Raw genomic sequence first — 22,939 nt, 5'->3', positions numbered from 1 at the left:
ATAATAATAATAATAATAATAGAATAAAAATGAAAAGTGAATAGATAAAAATATATGAGATCTAGAAAAAAAATTATATGTACAAATACCAATTCAAATGTGATATATACAGATGCAAGGGAATGTAATGCAGAAGAGGTATGGTATGTTGGATAATATAAATAGACTAAACTGTGTATTGCATAGTTATTGCTCAATGGGACAGTTTAACTGTTCATGAGATGGATAGCCTGAGGGAAAAAACTGTTCCTGTGCCTGACAGTTCTGGTGCTCAGAACTCTGAAGTGTCGGCCAGAAGGCAACAGTTCAAAAAGGTGGTGCAGGGTGAGTGGGGTCCAGAGTGATTTTTCCAGCCCTTTCCATCAATCTGGAAGTGTATACTTCTTGAAGGGAGGGGCAACCAATAATCCTCTCAGCAGTCCGAACTGTCCTTTTGTAGTCTTCTGATGTCTGATTTCATAGCTGAACCAATCCAGACAGTTATTGAAGTGCAGAGGACAGACTCAATTACTCATTGGTCCATCTCTTTACAATCTTTACTACAGGTTTAGCTGATGTTAGTTCCTGTCTGTAGATTGGAAGATGATGAACCAGACAGTGATCAGAGAGTCCCAAAGCTGCTCTAGGAACAGAGCGATATGCATCCTTTAATGTGGTGTAGCAGTGATCCAGTGTATTTCTGTCTCTGGTGGGGCATGTAATGTGCTGTCTGTATTTTGACAGTTCACCGGTGAGATTGGCTTTGTTAAAATTGCCAAGAATAATAATAACTGAGTCCGGGTGTTGTTGTTCCGTGTCTGCAACAGCTGGCTGATCAGATCACAATGCTGCATTCACACACGCGTGTGGAGGAATATAAACACTCACCAGAATAAACGAGGAAAACTCCTGCGGCGAGTAGAAAGGCTTACAGTTAATAAAGAGTGCTTCCGAATTAGGACAGCACATCATCTTTAACGTTGTTACATCTGTACACCAACTTTAATTGATGTAAAGCATGTTCTACCACCTCTCGTTTTCCCCGTTACTCCGCAATGTGATCCGCTCTGAACAGCTGAAAGCCCGGCAGATGTAATGCGCTGTCCGGAATGGCTTCACTCAGCCAGTTTTCTGTGAAGCACAAGGCAGCAGAGTTTGAAAAGTCCTTGTTTGTACGGGTGAGGAGATGTAGTTTGTACGTTTTGTTATGGAGAGGGCGGAGATTCGCTAGATGAATGCTTGGCAGCGCTGTTTGAAAACCGTGCTGTTGGAGCTTCACCAGCTTGCTTCCCTCGCCTGCGTCTCATAGCGCACTTAAACAATACAGCTGCGCCTCCGACTAAAATGTCCAGCAAAATGTCTGAATAGTCCAAAACCAGGAAAAGATTGTCTGGTATATGCTGCCAAATGTTCAGCAGTTCGTCCCTGGTAAAACTGATTTGAAAAAAATTACCAAACACAGGACAAACAAACAAAAACACCGAGGCGGCCATCCGCGGCGCCATCTTGGCATTATTTTCACCCACCACTATGACCGATTCGGCACTAATTGAGCGATCTGTTAATGAACTGGACATCACAATGAACTGTATGTTCTCAGTTGTGTTCTGTCAGTCAGGACAATTGAAGAGAAGGTTCTGTTGACTCTATTGTCAATATATTCGTTTGCAGTCAGTCACGCAGTTCATAAACTCACAGCTCAGCTAGAATGTAGAGATTTTTGCAGTGGCACAGGAAACACACACACAGACTAATGGCTGTCATATCACTGTAGCTGTTGTGCTTAATTCAGTCTAGGTCACATTATCAATGGTGTGTGTGTGTGTGTGTGTGTGTGTGTGTGTGTGTGTGTCTGTGTAAAGGAAAAATATTTAAAGAAAATTGGCAAAGTATTAATACACACAACAAATAATGCCAAAAAAGGAGAATAATATTATAGCAGTAACAAATAATAAAAATAGAATTAAAATAAGGTGCAAAGTAATAAAATAATAGCAACAATATACACTATAATATAAAATAAACATGTAACATGACATTAATGAACATGTATATTGTAACATGTATATTGATACACCTGTATCTTGATGTAATTCTGACACCTAGTGGTGATAGTTGAGACTAGTGTGAGCACAAAAAACAACTCTGTGTGAAATAGAATAAAGCAATAAGCCACAAGTGGTTGTGTTCATGTGTTTTTGCCACAGTTAAACTGTTTTTAGGAATGTGAAGCCTAATCATAATGAATTAGGCTTATTAGTACCATAATATAGTTCATTAGCCTAAAAGTAACATTGCAACTTTGAACATTAATACTCACTGGGCTATAAAATCTGAGACAATATTGAAAATCTGTTGCGTTTGAATTTAGGTTTATTTATTTTTCTATTTTTTTAGATTTGGAAAATTATTTAAAGAATTGAAGTTATGACATAAAATCTATATTTCTAAATGTTGTAATTAGTATATATACACACCAATCAGCTACAACATTAAAACTACCTCCCATATATTGTGTAGGTCCAAAATTCTTAAATACAGAGAAAAAAAAAAAGAATTAGAATTATAAATATTTTCACTAGTGATACTAGTAATATATAATGATTTTCCACCTGTCTCTGGCCCTCTGTCTGAAACATTTGGTTTTGGCATAAGCGCTTCCTGAAAACTTAAACGTCCACTGTTATGATTGACTAACATCATGCAGCCCCTTGAAATCTGCCATATTTGAAACTCAATCAGAAGAAATGAATAAGCTTCACAACATTATAAAACTAAATTTCAGGGTTTACACACAACGCACATCCAACACATTGCATCCGAATATATTAAACTGCTCATCACAACTGTTTACACTCGCACCCTGTCTTCACCAGATGCGAGAGACGTGTCAAAAGCAATTGAACCCATTATAATCAATGATGCCGTCTACCATGGAAGCGTCTGTTGTATCGCGTTGCATCGACAGTAAACAGATGTCCCATTCCATTTTGGGCTGCATGCTCTGGCACTACTACTGCCATCAACACAAACAGTTTAGAAAGTTTGTCGACACGCCCGGTGTAAACAGGGTGTCAGCACCATAAACTATCAGACAGTCATGACATTTGAAATATTCAAAAATGAAATGGTTTACTTAATGATTTGCGATCGGGTCCAAGTGTTTTTAACTGCCCCGTCCTTCAATAACAGTTGATTTGCAAAGCTTGAATCATATTATAACTGGTTCACAAATAATCCACACTGAAATACGCTGAAGACACATCCAGTTTCCAGTATCATCCTGTACTGAAATGCACATCGCCGGAAACACGTTTTCATACACCAACAATTAAAAATAGTGCAGATGGGTGTTGTGCTCAAAACAGCAAGAGGCAGCAGCTGAATGACAGAGAATGGCTTAACTTGACACCGCGTCTTTTAAAAGCGGCCTGAGATATGTATCAAGCGCTCAAACACGTCTGTTTGTGCATGTTTAAATACAAAGATAATTTAAAATAGTCCAGATGGGTCCCCTTCGGTGTTCAGGAATAGTTATCCCACAGTACTCCTGTTTCTTCACTCTCAGTTGACGAAGCACCAGTGGGCGGGGCCAAGGATGCGATGATGTAAAGTAGGCGTTGATGGTTTTCCGCTGTAGAGGCGGTCATGAATTAATGTACTTCTAGTGATGTAGGGATGTCGCGGATGTTTTTGCAGCTTAGTTTCAATAAATGTTTTTATTGCATTGGGGATTAAGTTTCAAGTTCTGAAATTTACAGTATGTTTTTATAGTAGAACGACCTCTTATGCCAAAATATCAAGGAAAATTTGATTCCTCATGACATGACCCCTTTAATGTGTCTCTTTGTTTTCCTTTAACCCAGGAGGGCAGTTTGTGGTCATCAGATGGTCCAGGATCTTCTAGTGTTGTGACTGAGGTAAACTTCATTTATTTGACATCACAGTGTATATGTATTCATTATAATGATGAGATGTCTCACTCTCCTGTCTGTCTCTCTTCAGCAGGTGTATACTCCTCGACCGCCAGGCCGTGTGCCATCTTACCTTCAGCGCGAGCGTCTGTCTCGCTTCCAGCCCACGTACCCGTACCTGCCACACGCAATCATTGACCTGCCCCCGACCATCTCGCTGTCAGATGGAGAGGAGCCGCCGCCTTATCAGGGTCCCTGTACGCTTCAGCTGAGAGACCCGGAGCAACAGCTCGAGCTGAACCGAGAGTCTGTGCGAGCCCCTCCAAACCGCACCGTCTTTGACAGTCCGCTCATCGACGCGTCACTGTGCCCACCCAGCGTCAATGCGGGCATCAGCGCCGGGCGGCTAGAAGGCGCTCCGCCTGCGTACAACGAAGTTATAGGGCACTACTACCACCCCACCTCATTACCGCGACACACGCACACTCAATCCGGCACGGTTGTGCCGCCAACGGTGCTGGTACACGGCGTGCTTCCACCGCAACTCATCCGCACGGACAGCAGGAATGCCCGCAACAAAGAGAAACACAAAGCACAGCAGGTTTGACGGCCTCCAGCATGAGGGCTAGTCAGAGTCTTGGCACATTAGTATCCACACCCGTGTGTCCTTTGAACTGTCGTGTAAGTGCTGGAAAGCATGCTGGGAGAAAAATCACTGCCGGCTCTCTTCTCAAAACCTCGCTGAAGAAACGCAGAGGTCATAAGCGTTCTATAAATATTTACATGGTGTTTGTCATCAATGCTCTTAGCTTTCTCTATATACTGACAAACTCAAGCAAAAAACGGTTTCCTTTTACGATTGCAAGGCTGCAGTTTGGGTCATATTCCTGTGACCGTGACGAGATTGGAATACTGGAAGTCTTCCTTTTTAGAAATGACTTTTTTCATTCCAGTGTTCTAGTGTTTGATTGGTGTGCCAGTCATTCACTCAGTGATTAATGCATCATTTACCACAGTGGTCGGTTCAGAACAGTTTGCATAAAAGGTGCCAATGTGTTTTTACATCCATGCATGCTGGTGCATCACAAAAATGAACTGCTAAATGTATCGGCAGAGATGGTGTTGATTCATTTGTTTGTTTGAAGTTAGAGAGAATAGTTGCTGATTATTTGTTGGGGTGCCAACTCGACACGCTTTTCAAATTGTGCTGTGCGTGTACCATACGCAGGTATGTGCATTAATGGATGTGTATATAGGCTACTATATAAATATATATATACATGTATATGGAAAGCTAAAAAAACAAACTTAAAAAGCACGATTTTAGAGTTATTTATATAAATGTCTAAAATTGCACTATTTTTAATATAACAATATGACGAGCGGAGGCTTGTGAACAGTCCACAGATAGCGTGAGTGTTGGATGGACTATCAGATGCCTTTTGCTTCACAGCTCGACTGAACGAATAAAAAAATCAACGGAGAGTTCTAGAGATTGTGCAGTCGTCTTAAGCCTTAGAACTAGTTAAAGTAAACTAGTGTAGTTTAAAAGCCCTTCAAGTCCTCAAATGTGTTTGCCTTAATTTTATTGTAGATTCTAGAAGTCTGTGTAATCTCAAATTCACAATCATTGTTTAGGACAGAATTCTAGAATGATAACGATCAAGATTTCTTCTGTTGTGCCGTGGCACACCGGCTCACTTCCTGTCCAGCTGTGCGGCGTCTCTTTATTGCACTTTACAGACTGGAAAACAATCGACACCTGCCGCCGCTCGTTTCAACCAGAGGAAGACCAAACAAATGCGAATTAATATGCAACTGCTCCCTCATCGGTCAAGCACGCAGAACTACAAGTCACGGGATGTTTGGACGGAGACAGATCGTAATGTCTAGATCATTAGTTTGAACAGCAGCCGAGTCACTGAATCAATTAATCACATTCAACGCAATCTCATTCATAAGCTGCCAAATAGTGACTCACACAAGTGAACGGTAGACGGCTTTCGGTGAACGCCTGTGACTCGTTTAAATCTGCCGTGTTCTGATCGCTGAGGGAATATCGGGTCGGACTTTGCTGTGTTTGTTTTTACTCTCGGGGAAACGGCGTTGACAGGAATTCTGGAGAGAGAAACACAATGAGGCCTTACAGTTTCCTTCTGTGAAATTCAATATTAAGCTACATCCACACAAATACACTTTCATTTGGAAATGCAGTCATTTCACTATGTTTACATCTCTCATCCAGACTGAAACGGCATTTTCTCTTCAACGGAGAACGCTCTCCATAACGGCATACTCATGATGATGATGATGATGATGATGATGATGATGATGACAGGAAAATAAAAACATGAAATCATATTAGTTTGCACAATCAGTTTTAGTTTGAAAATGCATTCATTTTAGTACGTTTACGCCTGTCTTTGGCACTAGAACAGTGTTTTCCTGCACACTTTGGACATCGATGACATTAGGAAACTGCACAGGGAGTTTTCAAATGAAAGCGAATTAGTGTGGACGTGGCCTTGGAATAACTATTTTCTATTGATTTTGGGAACTATTCATTGAGCATTTTAATGGTATGTTCTGGATAATTACTCAGTATTCACCCATTCACACATCCAAAAATTCTCTAAATATTTACTCACTCTGATGTCGTTCCAAAATTCCTCCTCTTGTGTTCCACATACGAGAGAACGTCATGTGTGTTACGATTACAGATTTGTACTTTTTGAAAAATATCTTCCGATTCCAGCGTTAAAACCAAGTGTTAAAATAGAATAAAAGGGTTAACTAGCTGGTAACTGTGCCCATGGGTTAACTAGCTCTCTCCAGTCTGGCATGAGGTCTTCCCTTTACAGAGATGCCCACTCCGTACCCGCTGAGATGCCGGTGTAGCCTGATCCCTCAGTCACATGACCTGGCACCAGTCAGCCAATCAGGTGGCCGTTGACAGGAAGTGATATTGTATGGATGATGAGGATAATAAGTTAGTTTAGTGGAGAGAGTTGCAATATACCGACTGTTTGCCTTTTGATAATGTAGTTGTTTAGCTAAGATGAAAAATGTACTAGTTGTTGATTTTGTTATTTGTTCTTGTTGCTTTTTCTCTTAAAGGTCATTTTTATGTTTGCGTACACTCTTTAAACAAATGCCAGATTTATTATGATTTATGCATCCAGATAATGTTTAATATGCCCCTTTGCTTTAGTTTCCTTCAGACTGCTCATTAGTTAAAGTGAGTGTTAACCTGAGAACCCGTAATCATCGAGATGTCACTCTCGTGTGACGTGTGCCTTTGAGTAGCCAGTAAAAACTCATGTGTGCTGTTTTTAGTGCGATTACTCTCCATTCTGTTGCCTTCTCATGTCAGACTCTCCCTAAAAACATTGGAATCTGTTCTTGAAAAGACGTGTTGATTGCAGTTTTGATTTTGTCACATTTTAAGCACAATATGTAACCAAACATTGGGGCTGTTTAAAAAGATCTTGCATTCACATCATCTTAATGTTGCTTTAAGTTTGTGTTTCACAGATCGGATGAACAATGAGTCACTGAACCAGACGCTTTTAAAAGCTCCACTTGAGTTGATTTGCTCAGTCCGACTGTGAAACGCAAGTTTCTGGATCACTAACTCAGACATTTGCTGGGTTCATAATCCGATAACTGAAGGCTTTCCATGTAAAAGAGGCATTTCCAAAGAAGGACTTTTCTCGACAACCCTTTTACACAGTTGAAAGGGGTCAAATGACTTGATTAAAGCTCTTATCTTTTGTTTCTTTCTCATTTCTCTTTGCTTGCATATTGTTTTGAGGATTCGTTTGAACATTGAACGTTTCACTGTGGTTGCAGTATGAACATATTTATATTGAGAGTTTTGTGAAGCATCTGCAGTGGTACTGTTTTCCTGGATACTTCGTTTTTCTGTCCATCACATTCACTTGATATATTTGCATGTTTCTAGCTGAAATGCATATAATAAATGCCTCTTATTGTCAACAATGACCGCTTACATGTAACTGTTTTATTTTTATTTATATCAGATCCTGAAAAGTGTTACTGGATTTTATCTGGGACAGTGTCTATAACACAATCTGATACATTTCAATTAGCTGCCAATTAAACATTTTATAAAATAATAGATTTGGCCTCTGCTTGTTTTATTTTGCTATTTTATGACTTCTTTGCATTCACATTCATCGCAACACTTTTTTTGTGTGATTTGAGATAAATGGTGGAGACCGGGGTTAGTTGTCACACGTTGTACTCCAGTAAATATTTCTCAGGGTTGGTTTATTTTTTAAGTCGATATTTGTATAGACACAAAAATACAACAGCATTAAAGTATTGACTACAAAAAAGCTGTAGAACAATTATACAATTTATTGAACACACATTTGTCCTTTTTTAGTTCAACTGTGTAGGGTAAGTTGTCACAATGGAACCTGCCAGTAAAGCCCAAAATCTATATATTTCTTTACATCTATACCTGCATCAAACGACATATTGGCTTTTCAGCCTAATTTAAAACAAAACAATTATGAAAAACTAAATTATTGATGAAACAACAAAATACAAATAAATTTGGAAAAGGTAACACAGAAAAATATTAAAACATTGTTTTGGCCAATAAACATCGTTAATGATAATTTGTGTAAATTTGTAACATTTTATTTTGATTTATGACTTTTTTTTAATTATTATTAAACCGGAGCACACCTTCAGACATTTCTACATTTGTCCCATTATATTTGTATACTTTTCATTTATTTAGAGAATGTGGTCATTATTTTAATACTTTTTTAATTTTAAATGTTAGAGTAAAACATACTAAATCAATTTTCAGTTTCAGGTTTTTATTTGTAACCAGACAAGGCCAAAATACATTTATTAATTTTGAGAGAATATGTTCAAGGTTTGAATGCTTTTGCTTTTTACTGTGCTTCAAATAACTTCTTTTGTTCCTGTTGTGTGTAGTTTAGTGCAGTTTGCTGTTCCTCCACAGGGTGTCGCTGTAAACCATTATATCCGGTACTGGTCTGTCGTGTAGAACTGTTTCTGTCCAGTAGATGTCAGTGTCGCATCTTTCAAGATTGTTACTGAATTCACTTTAAAGCCTTTCACATTATTGTTATATATATATAATTCCATACAGTGTTCTCATTGTTTTATATTGAACAGGCATCTAGTCCGCATGATCTGCTGCATTGTGTGCACTTCACAATCTACAAATATCATACATGTGGAATTACAATTCAGTATGACAAGTCATACTCATCTGCAATAAAATGTAAGAATTGACAGATGACCTTACAGCAAAGATGAACCTATAGACTGTGAAATCAGCATATGAAACCATTGTATGTACAGTACGTCCTGTCTAATATATGGAGCGCATAAAGCACACTTTAAACATGTAAAGGGCAGTTTTGCAAAAGCAGTTCACTAAGGTGTTTTATAGTTTACAGCTGGTCATTGACTTCATTTATCACCATTTATCAGATGTCGTTAAGAAAGACAGTCGTTAAACTCATCCGGTTTTATCTGTTTTCATGTTTTGTGGTCTTTGTGACTTTAGCGTGTACATTAGACGGTCTTTAACCAAAGCATGTACTTGTCTTCAGATAAGAGAGTCATGTACACTTCTGTCCTGTTCTGTTCTGGATGTTTGTTTGTTTTTAACATCAAGTAACAGGCCACACCAGTTCTCATTTCTCCAAATATTTCATAACTAACATAACATTTCTCATGTTGATGTGCAGATTAAATACACTGTAATGCAACCTGCTTTGTAAAATTACAAATAATTCTACTCAAAGCATTATCTCCTAAATGCATTTCTATTTATGATATTTAAAAATTACACTCATTAACATTTTATTCTTTTTTTTTTTAGATTTATGCATTTCAATTTCATAACACAATTCAATCTGATTAAATGTTATGTTTAACAAAATTAAATAAAACTTAAAATGGTGTTTTATTACAGATTACTCAATATAATTTGTATGTAATTGAAATGCATACTATTTCAAATATTTTTCTGAGAGAAGATTAAATTTAGACAATGTAATTATCATTGAATTATATTTGAATGCCAAATTTCTGAGAAATAACTTTTTGCCATATTTGTGGCTATTTTAACTACAATAAATGTAATCAAATGATTTTAGTTAATGTATGAAGTCATACTTTATCATAAAACAATTGTTTTATTTGGCCATCTCATGTATGTTAAAACATTATATGCCAAAATTGCAGACTGTGACACACTGTAAATAATTCAAGTTTAATTGCTGCTTTAAAGTTTAAAGTACAATCAGAGTGTTGATGAAAAAAAATGATATTTTGAAAACTAAAATACTTTTTTTAATTTTATTATTTTATCCCCTTTTTCTCCCAATTCCCACTACTTAGTAGGTTCTCGTGGTGGCGTGGTTACTCACCTCAATCCGGGTGGTGGAGGACAAGTCTCAGTTGCCTCCGCTTCTGAGACCGTCAATCCGTGCATCTTATCACGTGACTCGTTGTGCATGACACCGCAGAGACTCACAGCATGTGGAGGCTCATGCTACTCTCCACGATCCACACACAACTCACCACACGCCCCATTGAGAGCGAGAACCACTAATCACAACCACGAGGAGGTTACCCCATGTGACTCTACCCTTCCTAGCAACCGGGCCAGTTTGGTTGCTTAGGAGACCTGACTGGAGTCACTCAGCACACCCTGGATTCAAACTCGCGACTCCAGGTGTGATAGTCAGTGTCAATACTCGCTGAGATACCCAGACCCCCCACGAGAACTAAATAAATACTTAAGAAATGATTGAAATTATAGTGTTGAAACTCCGTGTTGTAATTTACCAACATCTTTGTGTACATTCCAGTGTTGAGTGTGATCTGATTGCAAAGTAAGTTAATGTAATGTAATTACTTTTTAGTTAAATAGTAGTGTAATGCAATATTATATTATTGTAATCAGATTACAGTTACTGTTACATTTAACCCTTTAAGCTCTGAAGATGTTTTTAAAGATTTCCTGTTTCAGTGGCATACACAAAATTAAAGGCTTATAACTCGATATTATATCATTATAAAGAAAACTTTTCACATTTTTTATGACATAGGTTATGATATTATTATAATAGACTCTCCGCCTAAGAAGCTGCTGAAAAAAAATCACAAAAAAAAACTTGAGCCAAAAATGTTCTTTTTTCTTATTTTTCTTATTTGACATTATATATCTCTGGGTGTAAATAAGATGGCTCCAAAAAACTGATTTTGTTTTGTTCCCAATCATGTCAACTATATCTGAGAAACTATTTTGTGTTGATACAACAAAGCAATCAAAAGTTATAACATTACAAAAATAATTTATCATAGTGTCCAAAAGCCTCTCCAAACAAATAAAACATAATAATCGTACATAAAAACTAATTACACATGCAAACACAACAATGACTAAAGGTTTGTATAGCATGCAGACATGATTTTAGTAATGAGATTTCACAGAATGAGTTTCATTCTGTGTCATTTGAGTCATCATTGAGTCTGTGTCATGTATTTGGCGCCATCTCCTGGTGGTCATATGTAACATTGTGCTTCATGTGGATTATCTAATGATCTATGCATCTGATTATCTTGTGTGTGGACTCGTTTGAAAGATAATCACCTCCTCTAAGTAATGATATGTGATATTTTCTGTTTATTTTTCTTGAAGTTATAAACGGAAATGCGGCATATTAGTAACACCAACATAACTGTCACAGACATATACTTAGCTATTACTTGCTATATATTTGTGAGTAAAACAAATAGGCTGGTTGTATTCTACTCTTCTGAGAGCTTTCCAACAACATATGACACATGACTATTTGATGAGTTTGATGTTTTTACTGATTTCAATAATTTGTACAGTTCAAATCTTTTTATAAATGATCAAAACTGAACACTTCTAATTTATCTGCAAATTTCAAAGCACTTGTTCAGTTTTGGTCATAATGTCTACATGCATTGGAAAGTAGAGCTTCTAAACTTTCAAACAATACTTATTTTGTGTTGGTCAAAGACTGCAGTTATTAATATTTTGATGGGCCCGATCTGAGCTTACTAAACATTTAAAAAAGGAACTAATATCTTTAAATGTACGCCTGTTTGCGTTACCGTGACAGCTGAATAGTGTACGACAATGAATAAGGATGAAATATAGACATTATTTTTGAGTAATTCTTGGATTTTGAATAATAATAAATGTTGAAAAACATTTCTGCGAAAATTGTTTTAGAAAGTAACTTAAAAGTAAAGTTATTAATAATGTGATTTCCTTTTCAATGAAGCAATCAGTCAAGTAATCTGATCACATTTTTAGATAAGCAATTAGAAATTTGTAGTGGGTTACCTTTTTTCTATTTATTTTTTTGCACTAGACATACTGTACATGCTCTATTAAAGGAACAGTTCACCCAAAATGAGTTTCTTTCCTTTGTGGAACAAAATAAAATTGCTGTGCATAATTTAAGGGACTGACAGCCTCAGTCACCATTCACTTTCATTGCATCTTGTTTCTAGACAATGAAAGTGAATGGTGACTGAGGCTATCATTCTGTCTAATGTTCGTTTTGTGTTCTATGGAAGAAAGGAAGTCATATAGGTTTATAACAACATGAGGGTGAATAAATGATGGAAGAATTTTCATGATTGGGTGAACTTTTCTTTCAATGATATTTCAAACAATTTAGCTAAATATTTTACGAAATACATTAATAATATTAATTGGATTCAATTGCATAAATGACAAGAAGTTTTTGCATATATAATGCACTAGTTTAATTCGAGTGCAGCATGTGCATTTCTCCAGTAAAGTGCTGAGACGAGCCTCCAGTTCACCGACCAATCACAGAAGAGCTCCCGCTGCTCATGACATCACCTGGTGATGCTGCATCTCACTCTGTTGCATCACGTCAAAGTGGGTCAGAGTTCAGTTCTGCTGGGCTCAAGTATTTCCCTAAACGGACAGTGAAATGATTCAATGATTAACCGAAGCTTCTGCGTCTGATTCGCAATTAATGATTCACTTTTGTCTCTGGCATGTTTTTTTTTTTTTTTTTTTTTTTTAAAGGTCGCAGGTAATTGGACAGTGAGTGCTGGAGGAGTTTCTCTGTTGCCCTCCTCCAGATGTCTGGGGTATTTATATGACTAACTGTCCCATACAGTCACCAGAACACCATCATCATCCTCACTGACTGATGAAGAACTAAATAATCAACTCTCCTCAGGAATACAACAGGTGAACCTTTATCATTCCTGTTAAGCAAAAGTTTTATTTGATTTCTGTGATGTGCAATAGTGATGGAATGTTGTTATTACACTGTTATAACTGATGCCCAGGTGTTCTTCTGCATAGTTTTTGCAGCTTTATTATTAATATTTCATAGCATAATAAAACAGTAAATGACAGCCAGAGTGAGTGCCAACTGAACATGCTATGAAGGTAATACTGTGGTATATTTGACATGTAGCATGGTATTCTTTGGTGTACCTTGAAGGGATGATTATCATTTATTACCATGGTTTATATCAATGTAACATGATAGTAAAGGCATTATATGACAATACTATACTAATACTATACCAGCTTGACTTGATGCTGGTATTACCATATGATGTCATTACTGTCACTGTACTACTACTTAATGTTTGTAAGGTGAACTATAATGAAATCCACTGAAGTCTTTATTCTTGTGTTTGTTTGTGTGTTCTGTTGTTATAGGCTCCCGTGAGGTCCTTCATCTCTCTCTCTCTCAGTTTACAGTGGTAAATCATCATCATCCTCTCTCTCTGATCATCATGCCTCCTGAGCTGCAGGCACGTAATCAGTCCGGCACTCGCGTCCTCCAGGGAGATTTAGCGTCTTTGAGTGTGTCTCTACGAGAGTTCATCAAGAACAGTGTGAATCTGTGTCAACCTGACGCATTGCACATCTGTGACGGCTCGGATGAGGAGAACCGGACCATTCTCACCCTCTTACAAGAGCAGGGTGTCATCAAGAAACTCGACAAATACAAGAACTGGTGAGAGAAAACACTTTAAAATCAAGAGATCATTCACTCGCCTCATGAAACACACAAGGAGAGTCTCAGTCACCATTCACTTTCATTGTATGGCGAAAACTTCCATAAATACTCATGTAAATGGACAGGTGTAATGTCATTTATTTCTCAAATCAGCATACATGTGTAATAAAGACACACTTCTGGTTCATGTCACATTCTCCAAACTTTAAACAGCAGATCTGAAACTTTAAACAACCGCTAGTTTATTTCAAGTGAGTAGTTTTGAATTAATTCTCTTGCAGCTTCAGTTTAAAGGGTTAAAATGCAAAAATGAGCTGTGAATTATCAGGTAATTCCATATCGATGCATTCCTGGAGAAAAGATGCAATGAAAGTGAATGGTGACTGAGAAATCTCTTTTGGTGTTCCACAAAATAGTTTGGAACAACATGAGGGTGAGTAAACGATGACAGATTTATTTTTTATTTTTGGTGAGCTATGAGTGAACATTTGTCTGAATTACGAAAATATCAATTATTTGAAACTGTAATTGTGTTTTACTGTAGTTAAAGGAATATTCCAGGTTCAACACAAGTTAATCTCAGTCGACAGCATTTGTGTCATAATGTTGATCACCACAAATATTAATGTCGACTCGTCTCTCCTTTTCTTTAATAAAAGCACAAATGTGTGTTCCAGTGAGTCACTTACAATGGAAGTCAATGGGGTCAATAATCTGTAAACATTAAAATACTCACTGTTTCAAAAGTATAGACACAAGACATAAACAATATGTGTGTTAACATGATTTTATTGTGATTAAATCACTTACTAACCACATCTGTGGAAAGTTATAGACAATTTAACAACTTTACAGCTGAAATAATACACAAGTTTAAACAGAAGAATTAATGCAAGTGCTTTTATAAAATTATAAGCTTCACATTTCTGCCTTTAAACCTCCAAAAATTAAAACCCCCAAAAACCCCATTGACTTCCATTGTAAGTGTCTCACTGGAACACAGATTTGTGCTTTTTTTGAAAGAAAAGAAGGGACAATTAATAAAGAGTCGAAATTAATTTTTGTGGTAATCGATATTATGACATAAATGCTGTCTATCAATTTATCATAGTGTCCAAAAACATCTCCAAACAAATAAAACATAATAATTGTACATAAGAACTAATTACACATTTTAGTAATGAGATTTCACAGAATGAGTTTCATTCTGTGTCATTTGAGTCATCATTGAGTCTGTGTCATGTATTTGGCGCCATCTCCTGGTGGTCATATGTAACATTGTGCTTCATGTGGATTATCTAATGATCTATACATCTGATTATCTTGTGTGTGGACTCGTTTGAAAGATAATCACCTCCTATAAGTAATGATATTTTATGTTCCGTTTATTTTTCGTGAAGTTATAAGCAAAAATGCCTCAAATAAGCAACACCAACATAATTGTCAAAGACATATTCTTAGCTATTACTCACTATATTCTTTTCTGTGAGTAAAACAAATAGGTTGGTTGTATTTTACTCTTTGAGAGCTTTCCAACAACATATGAATCCGGAATATTCCTTAAAATTCAAGTGTTTTACCAGCAGGTGTAGAATTCACTCTATAGTTACTCAACAGTTGAAGCTTCGTAATAACAAATGTTAAATCTGTTGCTGTATTAATACATGCATAAAAAGATGTAGTCTGAATTTGATGTGCATTTAATGACTGTCGGTTTGACCGTCCACAGCTGGTTGGCTCGCACCGACCCTCGTGATGTGGCGCGTGTGGAGAGTAAGACCGTGATCGTGACTCGTGAGCAGCGTGATACGGTTCCATCACCACGAGGAGGCGGAGTCAGTCAGCTGGGCCGCTGGATGTCACCGGAGGAGTTTGATAAAGCCACAAACCTCAGATTCCCTGGATGCATGAAAGGTATGGAGACACGGTACTGTGGTGGTAAAAGCAGAAATGCACTTCTTATTTAAAAATAAAACAATTACAATGTAAACTATTGTTTTAAGGATGATTCAGAGATTTAATGTTACAAAATAAAGAACTTTTTTTCAATGTACCAATAGACATTATTCTATTAAAACTGTAGTATATAGTCTAATATGATGCATCTTATTCTACAGGTCGTATCATGTATGTGATTCCATACAGTATGGGTCCGGTCGGGTCTCCGCTGTCTAAGATCGGAGTTGAACTCACCGACTCACCGTATGTGGTGGCCAGTATGAGGATCATGACTCGAATGGGTAAAGCCGTATTAAACGCTCTCGGGAACGGAGAGTTTGTGCGATGTCTGCACTCTGTGGGCTGCCCGCTTCCACTCAAGAGTACGTTAACAGTCAAACTTTATTCATCATCAAACTTCTAAAGCCTTTGAAATATATTAGAAAACTCAAGAACTAGAAAAAAGACTGATTTTGAACAAACTCCCTCTCAGAGCCGTTGGTGAATAACTGGCCATGTAATCCGGATCTCACTCTTATCGCTCACATTCCGGATCAGAGGAAGATCGTGTCGTTTGGAAGCGGTTACGGTGGAAACTCACTGCTGGGGAAAAAGTGTTTTGCTCTTCGAATCGCCTCTCGCATCGCTAAAGAGGAAGGCTGGCTCGCCGAACACATGCTGGTGAGAGAAACATGCAGCGTCATTGTGAACGAGCAGAAACTAAACTCAATCCAGATGCACACACACATTTACTGAGTCATTCTGCAACACATGGAAAACATGCATAAATCAAATCCACATGAGACTTTTAACCGAATGTCATTTTCATTCTTTGTTGGTTGAATATAATTTTAATATCATCAAGGACAACACTTATTTGCAAAACACACAGTTAAGCAATGTGATTGAGAAAGTGTAGAGTATTTCTGATATCCCTAAAACAGGACCTGAATGCACAACATTTTCAAAAGAAAAGGATTTCAGTCCATTTGCACATGAATTCATGCCAAAAAAAAAAAAAAAAGTTAATTACAGTTAATTATTTGAATTAATATACAGCCCTATTAAATGCTCATATTGACAGTGAACTATTTCTGTTGATACAGATTTCTCTCAATCGACTAATGTTGTATTTTTTTATATCTGTTTCCTGTAGATTCTGGGCATCACAAACCCCGCCGGACAGAAGAAGTATTTTGCAGCTGCGTTTCCGAGCGCGTGTGGAAAGACGAATCTCGCCATGTTGAATCCGTCTCTACCCGGATGGAAGGTGGAGTGTGTCGGAGATGACATCGCTTGGATGAAGTTTGACAAAGAAGGTGCTTAATTAAGTTCATCTGTTATTATATCTGTGATGAGAAATTGTTTATTTTAAATGATTTATTTATTTATTTATTTATTTGGGGGGGGGGGGGGTTGAAAATATATATATATATATATATATATATATATATATATATATATATATATATATGTTATATAGTAGCTGCATAAATATTAACATTTTAAAATTATTATTGTTTTATATTTTTCATTAGTTCAGTTTATGAAATGTAAATTATTTTTAGCAAAGAAATTATATTTTTTATTTTTCAATTTGTTTATTTTTATATTTGTCATGTTTTTCATTATTTGAGATTAACTGCACAAATTAGTTTTTTATATTTGTATTTTTTATATATATTGTATATATTTAATATTATTCATATTTCGGTGTCTGGGTATCTCAGCGAGTATTGACGCTGACTGTCACACCTGGAGTCGTGAGTTTGAATCCAGGGTGTGCTGAGTGACTCCAGCCAGGTCTCCTAAGCAACCAAATTGGCCCGGTTGCTAGGGAGGGTAGAGTCACATGGGGTAACCTCCTCGTGGTCACTATAATGTGGTTCTTGCTCTCGGTGGGGCGTGTGGTGAGTTGTGTGTGGATGCTGTGGAGAATAGCGTGAAGCATCCACATGCTGTGAGTCTCCGCGGTGTCATGAGACAACGAGTCACGTGATAAGATGCACGGATTGACGGTCTCAGAAGCGGAGGCGACTGAGACTTGTCCTCCACCACCCGGATTGAGGTGAGTAACCGCGCCACCACGAGGACCTACTAAGTAGTGGGAATTGGGCATTCCAAATTGGGAGAATATATATATATATATATTATTCATATTTCAAAACTACTTTTCAAGCTCTCTTTAATCTTATTTAAAACTATAGATGTGAGATTAATGAGGTTTTTTAATATAAAACACACTGCAGATCATATGAGTGTTAACGCTCTCTGTTTGTGTGTTTAAAGGAAATCTCAGAGCCATCAACCCAGAGAACGGATTCTTCGGTGTGGCTCCAGGAACCTCCACCAAAACAAACCCAAACGCCATGGAAACCATCTGCCAGAACACTATCTTCACCAATGTGGCCGAGACCAGCGATGGGGGCATTTACTGGGAGGGCATGGACGAGAAACTGCCCAAGGGCGTGACCCTGACCTCCTGGAAGAACAAGCCATGGACGCCTGATGACGGTACGTGACATCACACACACACTTATGTGTCATAGCTTCTTCACACGTCGCTCATGTTTCCTGCATCTCATTCCAGGTGAACCGTGCGCTCATCCTAACTCACGCTTCTGCACGCCGGCGGGTCAGTGCCCCATCATCGACCCGCAGTGGGAGTCACCCGAGGGTGTCCCCATTGAGGCCATTATTTTTGGGGGGCGTCGCCCGCAGGGTGTGCCGCTGGTGTATGAGGCATTCAGCTGGTCACATGGTGTGTTTGTAGGTGCTGCAATGAGGTCAGAGGCCACGGCTGCTGCTGAACACAAAGGTGAAATAAACCTGTTCATCTCACACACACTAACTAGTACACAAACAAACATATAAAGTGTCTAATAGTGTAGCTGCTATAAATACAAATATAAATGTTAGCATTAAAGGATTATCAAGGTGCTTTGAAATATTGAACACAGCACAATTATAGTATATAATAGTCAAGCATCACTATTCCTCATATTCAACATTGAAAATGTCTTGTTTTTACCTAACACTGGAAACATTACCTTTTTTAGTAATAATGCTATTTTAATTCAAATTCATACGGTTGTTTTTTATTAAAATATTATTTATTTATTTGTTTGTTTGTTTGTTTAAAAACATGTATATTTTTACAATAATAAATTATTACAATAATAAATAAGTATATTTTTAATAAATAAATAAATGTAATAAATGTATACGTACAGTTATTTTTTATTAAAATATGATTTATTTGTTTAAAAATGTACATATATTTAAATAATAAAATACTATACTGTATAATAAATAATATTTGTATTATTATAATAAATTATTACAATTATTACAATAATAAATAATATAAGTATATTTTAATAAATAAATAAATTTAATAAATCTATACATACAATTATTTTTTATTAAAATATAATTTTTTTGTTTAAAAATGTACATATATTTAAATAATAAAATACTATACTGTATAATAGATAATATTTTTATTGTTATAATAAATTATTACAATTATTACAATAATAAAGAATATAAGTATATTTTTAATAAATAAATTTAACAAATGTATACGTACAGTTGTTTTTTATTAAAATATAATTTATTTGTTTAAAAATGTATATATATTTAAATAATAAAATACTATACTGTATAATAAATAATATTTTTATTATTATACTAAATTATTACAATTATTACAATAATAAATAATATAAGTATATTTTTTATAAATAAATACATTTTATTTTAATAAAAAAAATAATACAACTGTATATATTTTCATTCAAATGTCATTTACTTTAAAAAAAAAAAAAAAAAAAAAAAAAATTAATTTCGGAAAGTAATCATAACTTTTTAGTTTCCAAATGTTGTGTAAGACTGATTCAACTCATGAGTTCATTTAAACTATTTATTAAAAGAACCGGCTCAAAAGAGTCATTTGCTCATGAATCGGACTACACTGGTCGTGCTGTTTCCACATGCAGCATGTGATTACAAAGTTTCAGATTTTTTTAATTTGCTTTTGTTTGTTTCTACACAGGCAAAGTGATCATGCACGACCCGTTTGCCATGCGTCCATTCTTCGGCTATAACTTCGGTCAGTATCTCTCTCACTGGTTGAGTATGGAACAGCGTCCGAACGCCAAACTGCCCAAGATCTTCCATGTCAACTGGTTCCGCAAGAGCTCGTCCGGACAGTTCCTCTGGCCCGGATACGGCGAGAACATCCGCGTGCTGGAGTGGATGTTCCGCAGGATAAGCGGCGAGGCCGCAGCGATGCCCTCCGCGGTCGGGTACGTGCCCGCTAGCGGTGCCCTGAACGTCAGCGGTCTGAGAGAAACCGTCGATCTCCACGAGCTCTTCAACATCTCCACAGAGTTCTGGACTCAAGAGGTGGACGACATCAGAGCGTACTTCAACCGTGAGATTAATGATGATCTGCCCACAGAGATGGAGAGACAACTGGAGCTGCTGGAGCAGAGAGTGAGACAACTGTGAGAAACACTCGAGACAACCGAACAAAGAAGAGTTTGTTGAATTAATTAGTGTTTCTATTAGTTAGTGTCTGTTAATGAAAAATTCTGGAGTGATTTTATTCACATGTCATCTGATTTGAGCCATTAAATTGACAGATATTAGAAAGATCATATCTGTGATGTCATCTATGAAGACTTATGAAGGAAATAATATTATAAATGATTGCAGGAGAATGTCTGACTCCATGTTCACACTAGCACATTATAGTAGATAACTTAAAACTGTTTTCAAATGTCCTTTACTGGTTAATGTGTGAAATAGGTTCTCGACTATTTCATTTTTCTAAATGTCTTAAATTATTTTTGTATTGCTATGACTTTTGTGACTTCAGTTTTGCAAAGATAGTAATAAAAGTTTTTTAAAGTATTTCAGTTTTTCTGTCTCTATCAGTGTTGAGGAGTAACTAAATAAAAGTAGTGACGCTAATAACTTAACTACATTTTTCAGTTCTTTCGGAAAGTTAATGTATATGAACCGATTAAAATAAATGACACTTATATTTAGCATTGGGAACCCCACTGTAGTAAGTTTGTTCGGATGCTTCATGTAAATGAACTAGTTCACATAAATGTGCCTATTGTACAAAGGGGCCTCAGTTTGTTCCTGGGAGGCAGCAGATGTGCTAACCCCACCCCCACCCTAATCCTGACCATATGGAGATTGTAAGGCTGAGTATCCTGCAAGGAACAACCAGAGGCACCTTATTTACTTGAGTCCCACACAGCTGTTTATCACTATATTTCTACTCAGTTATATGAAAGAGGGTTTTCCAAGTTTTATTAGTTTAGTATAAATGTATATGTTCAATCGAATGTTGTCACCCTAATTAAATAATATCAGTATAGTTAACTACTTTCTTAATAGAATGGCTTAACTGTATTTTAACTACTTTAAGTAGGTTTCATAATCACACAGGATGTACATTTCAGTGGATCACAACAGTAAAGACAATCATTAACAATATTTGAATACTTGTGTGTGTGAAATAACCATTGTTTTTTGACAGATGAATTAAAAGACTAATAAGTGTTTTACTGCAAATCACAAACACCTCAATATACATGAAATAAATGTTTTCAGTTACCAAGGACTTTGTAGAATATTGAAATTCATTATAACATCCAAAGACTTTCTATCAGCTGATGGGCATCTAAAGAATAAATATCATGATTGTTGAGGAAGTGTGATTTGAAACAAAACTGTAAACATCAAAATGAGCAACTTTAAAACAGTTTGTTAATTCCAGTGCTGGGCAGTAACGGATTACATGTAATCTGGAATATGTAATCAGATTATAAAAATCAAGTACTTGTAATTAGATTAAATTATATTTAAAAATACTTGTGATCAGATTACAGTTACTTTTTATGGATTACATGATTACTTATTAATCCAACAAAGGCAGTAAATTGTTTCTAATGTATTCATCCCTCTAATTCTTCTTCTTTTTAAACATTTTACAGTTTTTAATTTTAAATCAACCCACATCTGATATACAATTGGTAAGATTTTGAGTGTTTTTAATAATTACACTGAATATGAAGCGCTAATCTGCACATTAATGCCTAACTGATTACAGTAAAGTTAGTTTTAGTTTCACAAATTACTTTTGGATGAGGCTTCAGAAATTCACATTAATGTGCTTTTGCTTTTAGGACAACTTTTGAGACACTTTATTAATAAATAAAACGGATCTGATCTGTTTCAACACATAGATGGTGTTTGTAGCACCAAAATTGCCGGAGTAAGAACATTAAGTGCCAGAAACAGACAAATAGAGAGTAAAACACAAGTTCTCATATTTTGATCCAATAAGTATGTTTTTTTAAGCATTTCTTCAACATTATGTGAAAATTGGTACAAGCTTGTCTTATACTCGAATGTATGTGACAACAAACACACAAGAATTATTTCAATAGTAATCCCAAAGCAATCAGATTAGATTACTTTAAAAATGTCATGCACCAGATTACATTACTATGTCTGTTCTGTATGTTGTTGTGTAATCTGGTGCCGATTATTCAGCTGACATCATTTCAATTCAACAACAATGAAATAATTATTTTAAAAATGTTTCCAGTGCAAAAAAAAATCCAAAAGCATGGGTTTGGAAAATTAGACGTGACCAAAGACATTAAGACAATTGAACAGACATCGTCTTCTCTGACTGGAGTTCATAAATGTTAGTTTGTCCTGTCTGAAGAAAGTTTTAGATGTGAGTAAACCGTTAAAGTACTAATAACACGGGGTCTGGGTATCTCAGTGAGTATTGACGCTGACTATCACCGCTGGAATCACGAGTTTGAATCCAGGGCGTGTTGAGCGACTCCAGCCAGGTCTCCTAAGCAACCAAATTGGCCCGGTTGCTAGGGAGGGTAGAGTCACATGGGGTAACCTCCTCGTGGTCGCGATTAGTGGTTCTCGCTCTCAATGGGGCGTGTGGTAAGTTGTGTGTGGATCGTGGAGAGTAGCATGAGC

At 36.5% G+C, this 22,939-nt stretch overlaps 2 protein-coding genes across 4 annotated transcripts in view; both read left to right on the top strand.

The window, feature by feature from the left end:
• The window catches only part of pmepa1 (prostate transmembrane protein, androgen induced 1), a 44,240-nt gene extending 36,204 nt beyond the window's left edge, over positions 1-8,036 (top strand). The window contains exons 3-4 of one of the 2 annotated variants that reach the window (XM_051706125.1): positions 3,846-3,899; positions 3,988-8,036. In XM_051706125.1, the coding sequence (XP_051562085.1) occupies positions 3,846-3,899; positions 3,988-4,500 (567 nt within the window). In that variant the 3' untranslated portion in view covers positions 4,501-8,036. Of the gene's footprint in view, positions 1-3,845; positions 3,900-3,984 lie in introns of both variants that reach the window. The other variant, XM_051706124.1, reaches the window with a different exon arrangement.
• A 4,978-nt stretch (positions 8,037-13,014) lies between these two features.
• Positions 13,015-20,913, top strand: pck1 (phosphoenolpyruvate carboxykinase 1 (soluble)). Of its 2 annotated transcripts, none has more exons than XM_051706096.1 (9): positions 13,015-13,182; positions 13,666-13,966; positions 15,699-15,883; positions 16,087-16,290; positions 16,401-16,588; positions 17,064-17,226; positions 18,197-18,421; positions 18,498-18,725; positions 19,965-20,913. In XM_051706096.1, the coding sequence occupies exons 2-9, from the start codon at positions 13,743-13,745 to the stop codon at positions 20,420-20,422; spliced, it is 1,875 nt and encodes a 624-aa protein (XP_051562056.1). In that variant the 5' UTR covers positions 13,015-13,182; positions 13,666-13,742; the 3' UTR covers positions 20,423-20,913. The 2 variants fall into 2 exon arrangements, with proteins under 2 accessions (XP_051562056.1, XP_051562057.1); XM_051706097.1 differs by having other exon boundaries at positions 13,166-13,182; positions 13,701-13,966.
• Positions 20,914-22,939: the final 2,026 nt, after the last annotated feature.

This window comes from Myxocyprinus asiaticus, chromosome 9 (genome assembly GCF_019703515.2).
Source record: "Myxocyprinus asiaticus isolate MX2 ecotype Aquarium Trade chromosome 9, UBuf_Myxa_2, whole genome shotgun sequence".
NCBI lineage: Eukaryota > Metazoa > Chordata > Actinopteri > Cypriniformes > Catostomidae > Myxocyprinus > Myxocyprinus asiaticus.
Note: the sequence above shows the minus strand (reverse complement) of the source record. Positions and strands in the feature narration are given on the sequence as shown.

Bases quoted from the DNA above. Each gene is read 5' to 3' on its own strand.
- pck1 (XM_051706096.1), top strand. From the start codon at position 13,743: ATGCCTCCTGAGCTGCAGGCACGTAATCAGTCCGGCACTCGCGTCCTC. The intron at 15,884-16,086 runs GTATGGAGACAC...CTTATTCTACAG, and splicing joins ATTCCCTGGATGCATGAAAG to GTCGTATCATGTATGTGATT. The intron at 18,726-19,964 runs GTGAAATAAACC...GTTTCTACACAG, and splicing joins GGCTGCTGCTGAACACAAAG to GCAAAGTGATCATGCACGAC.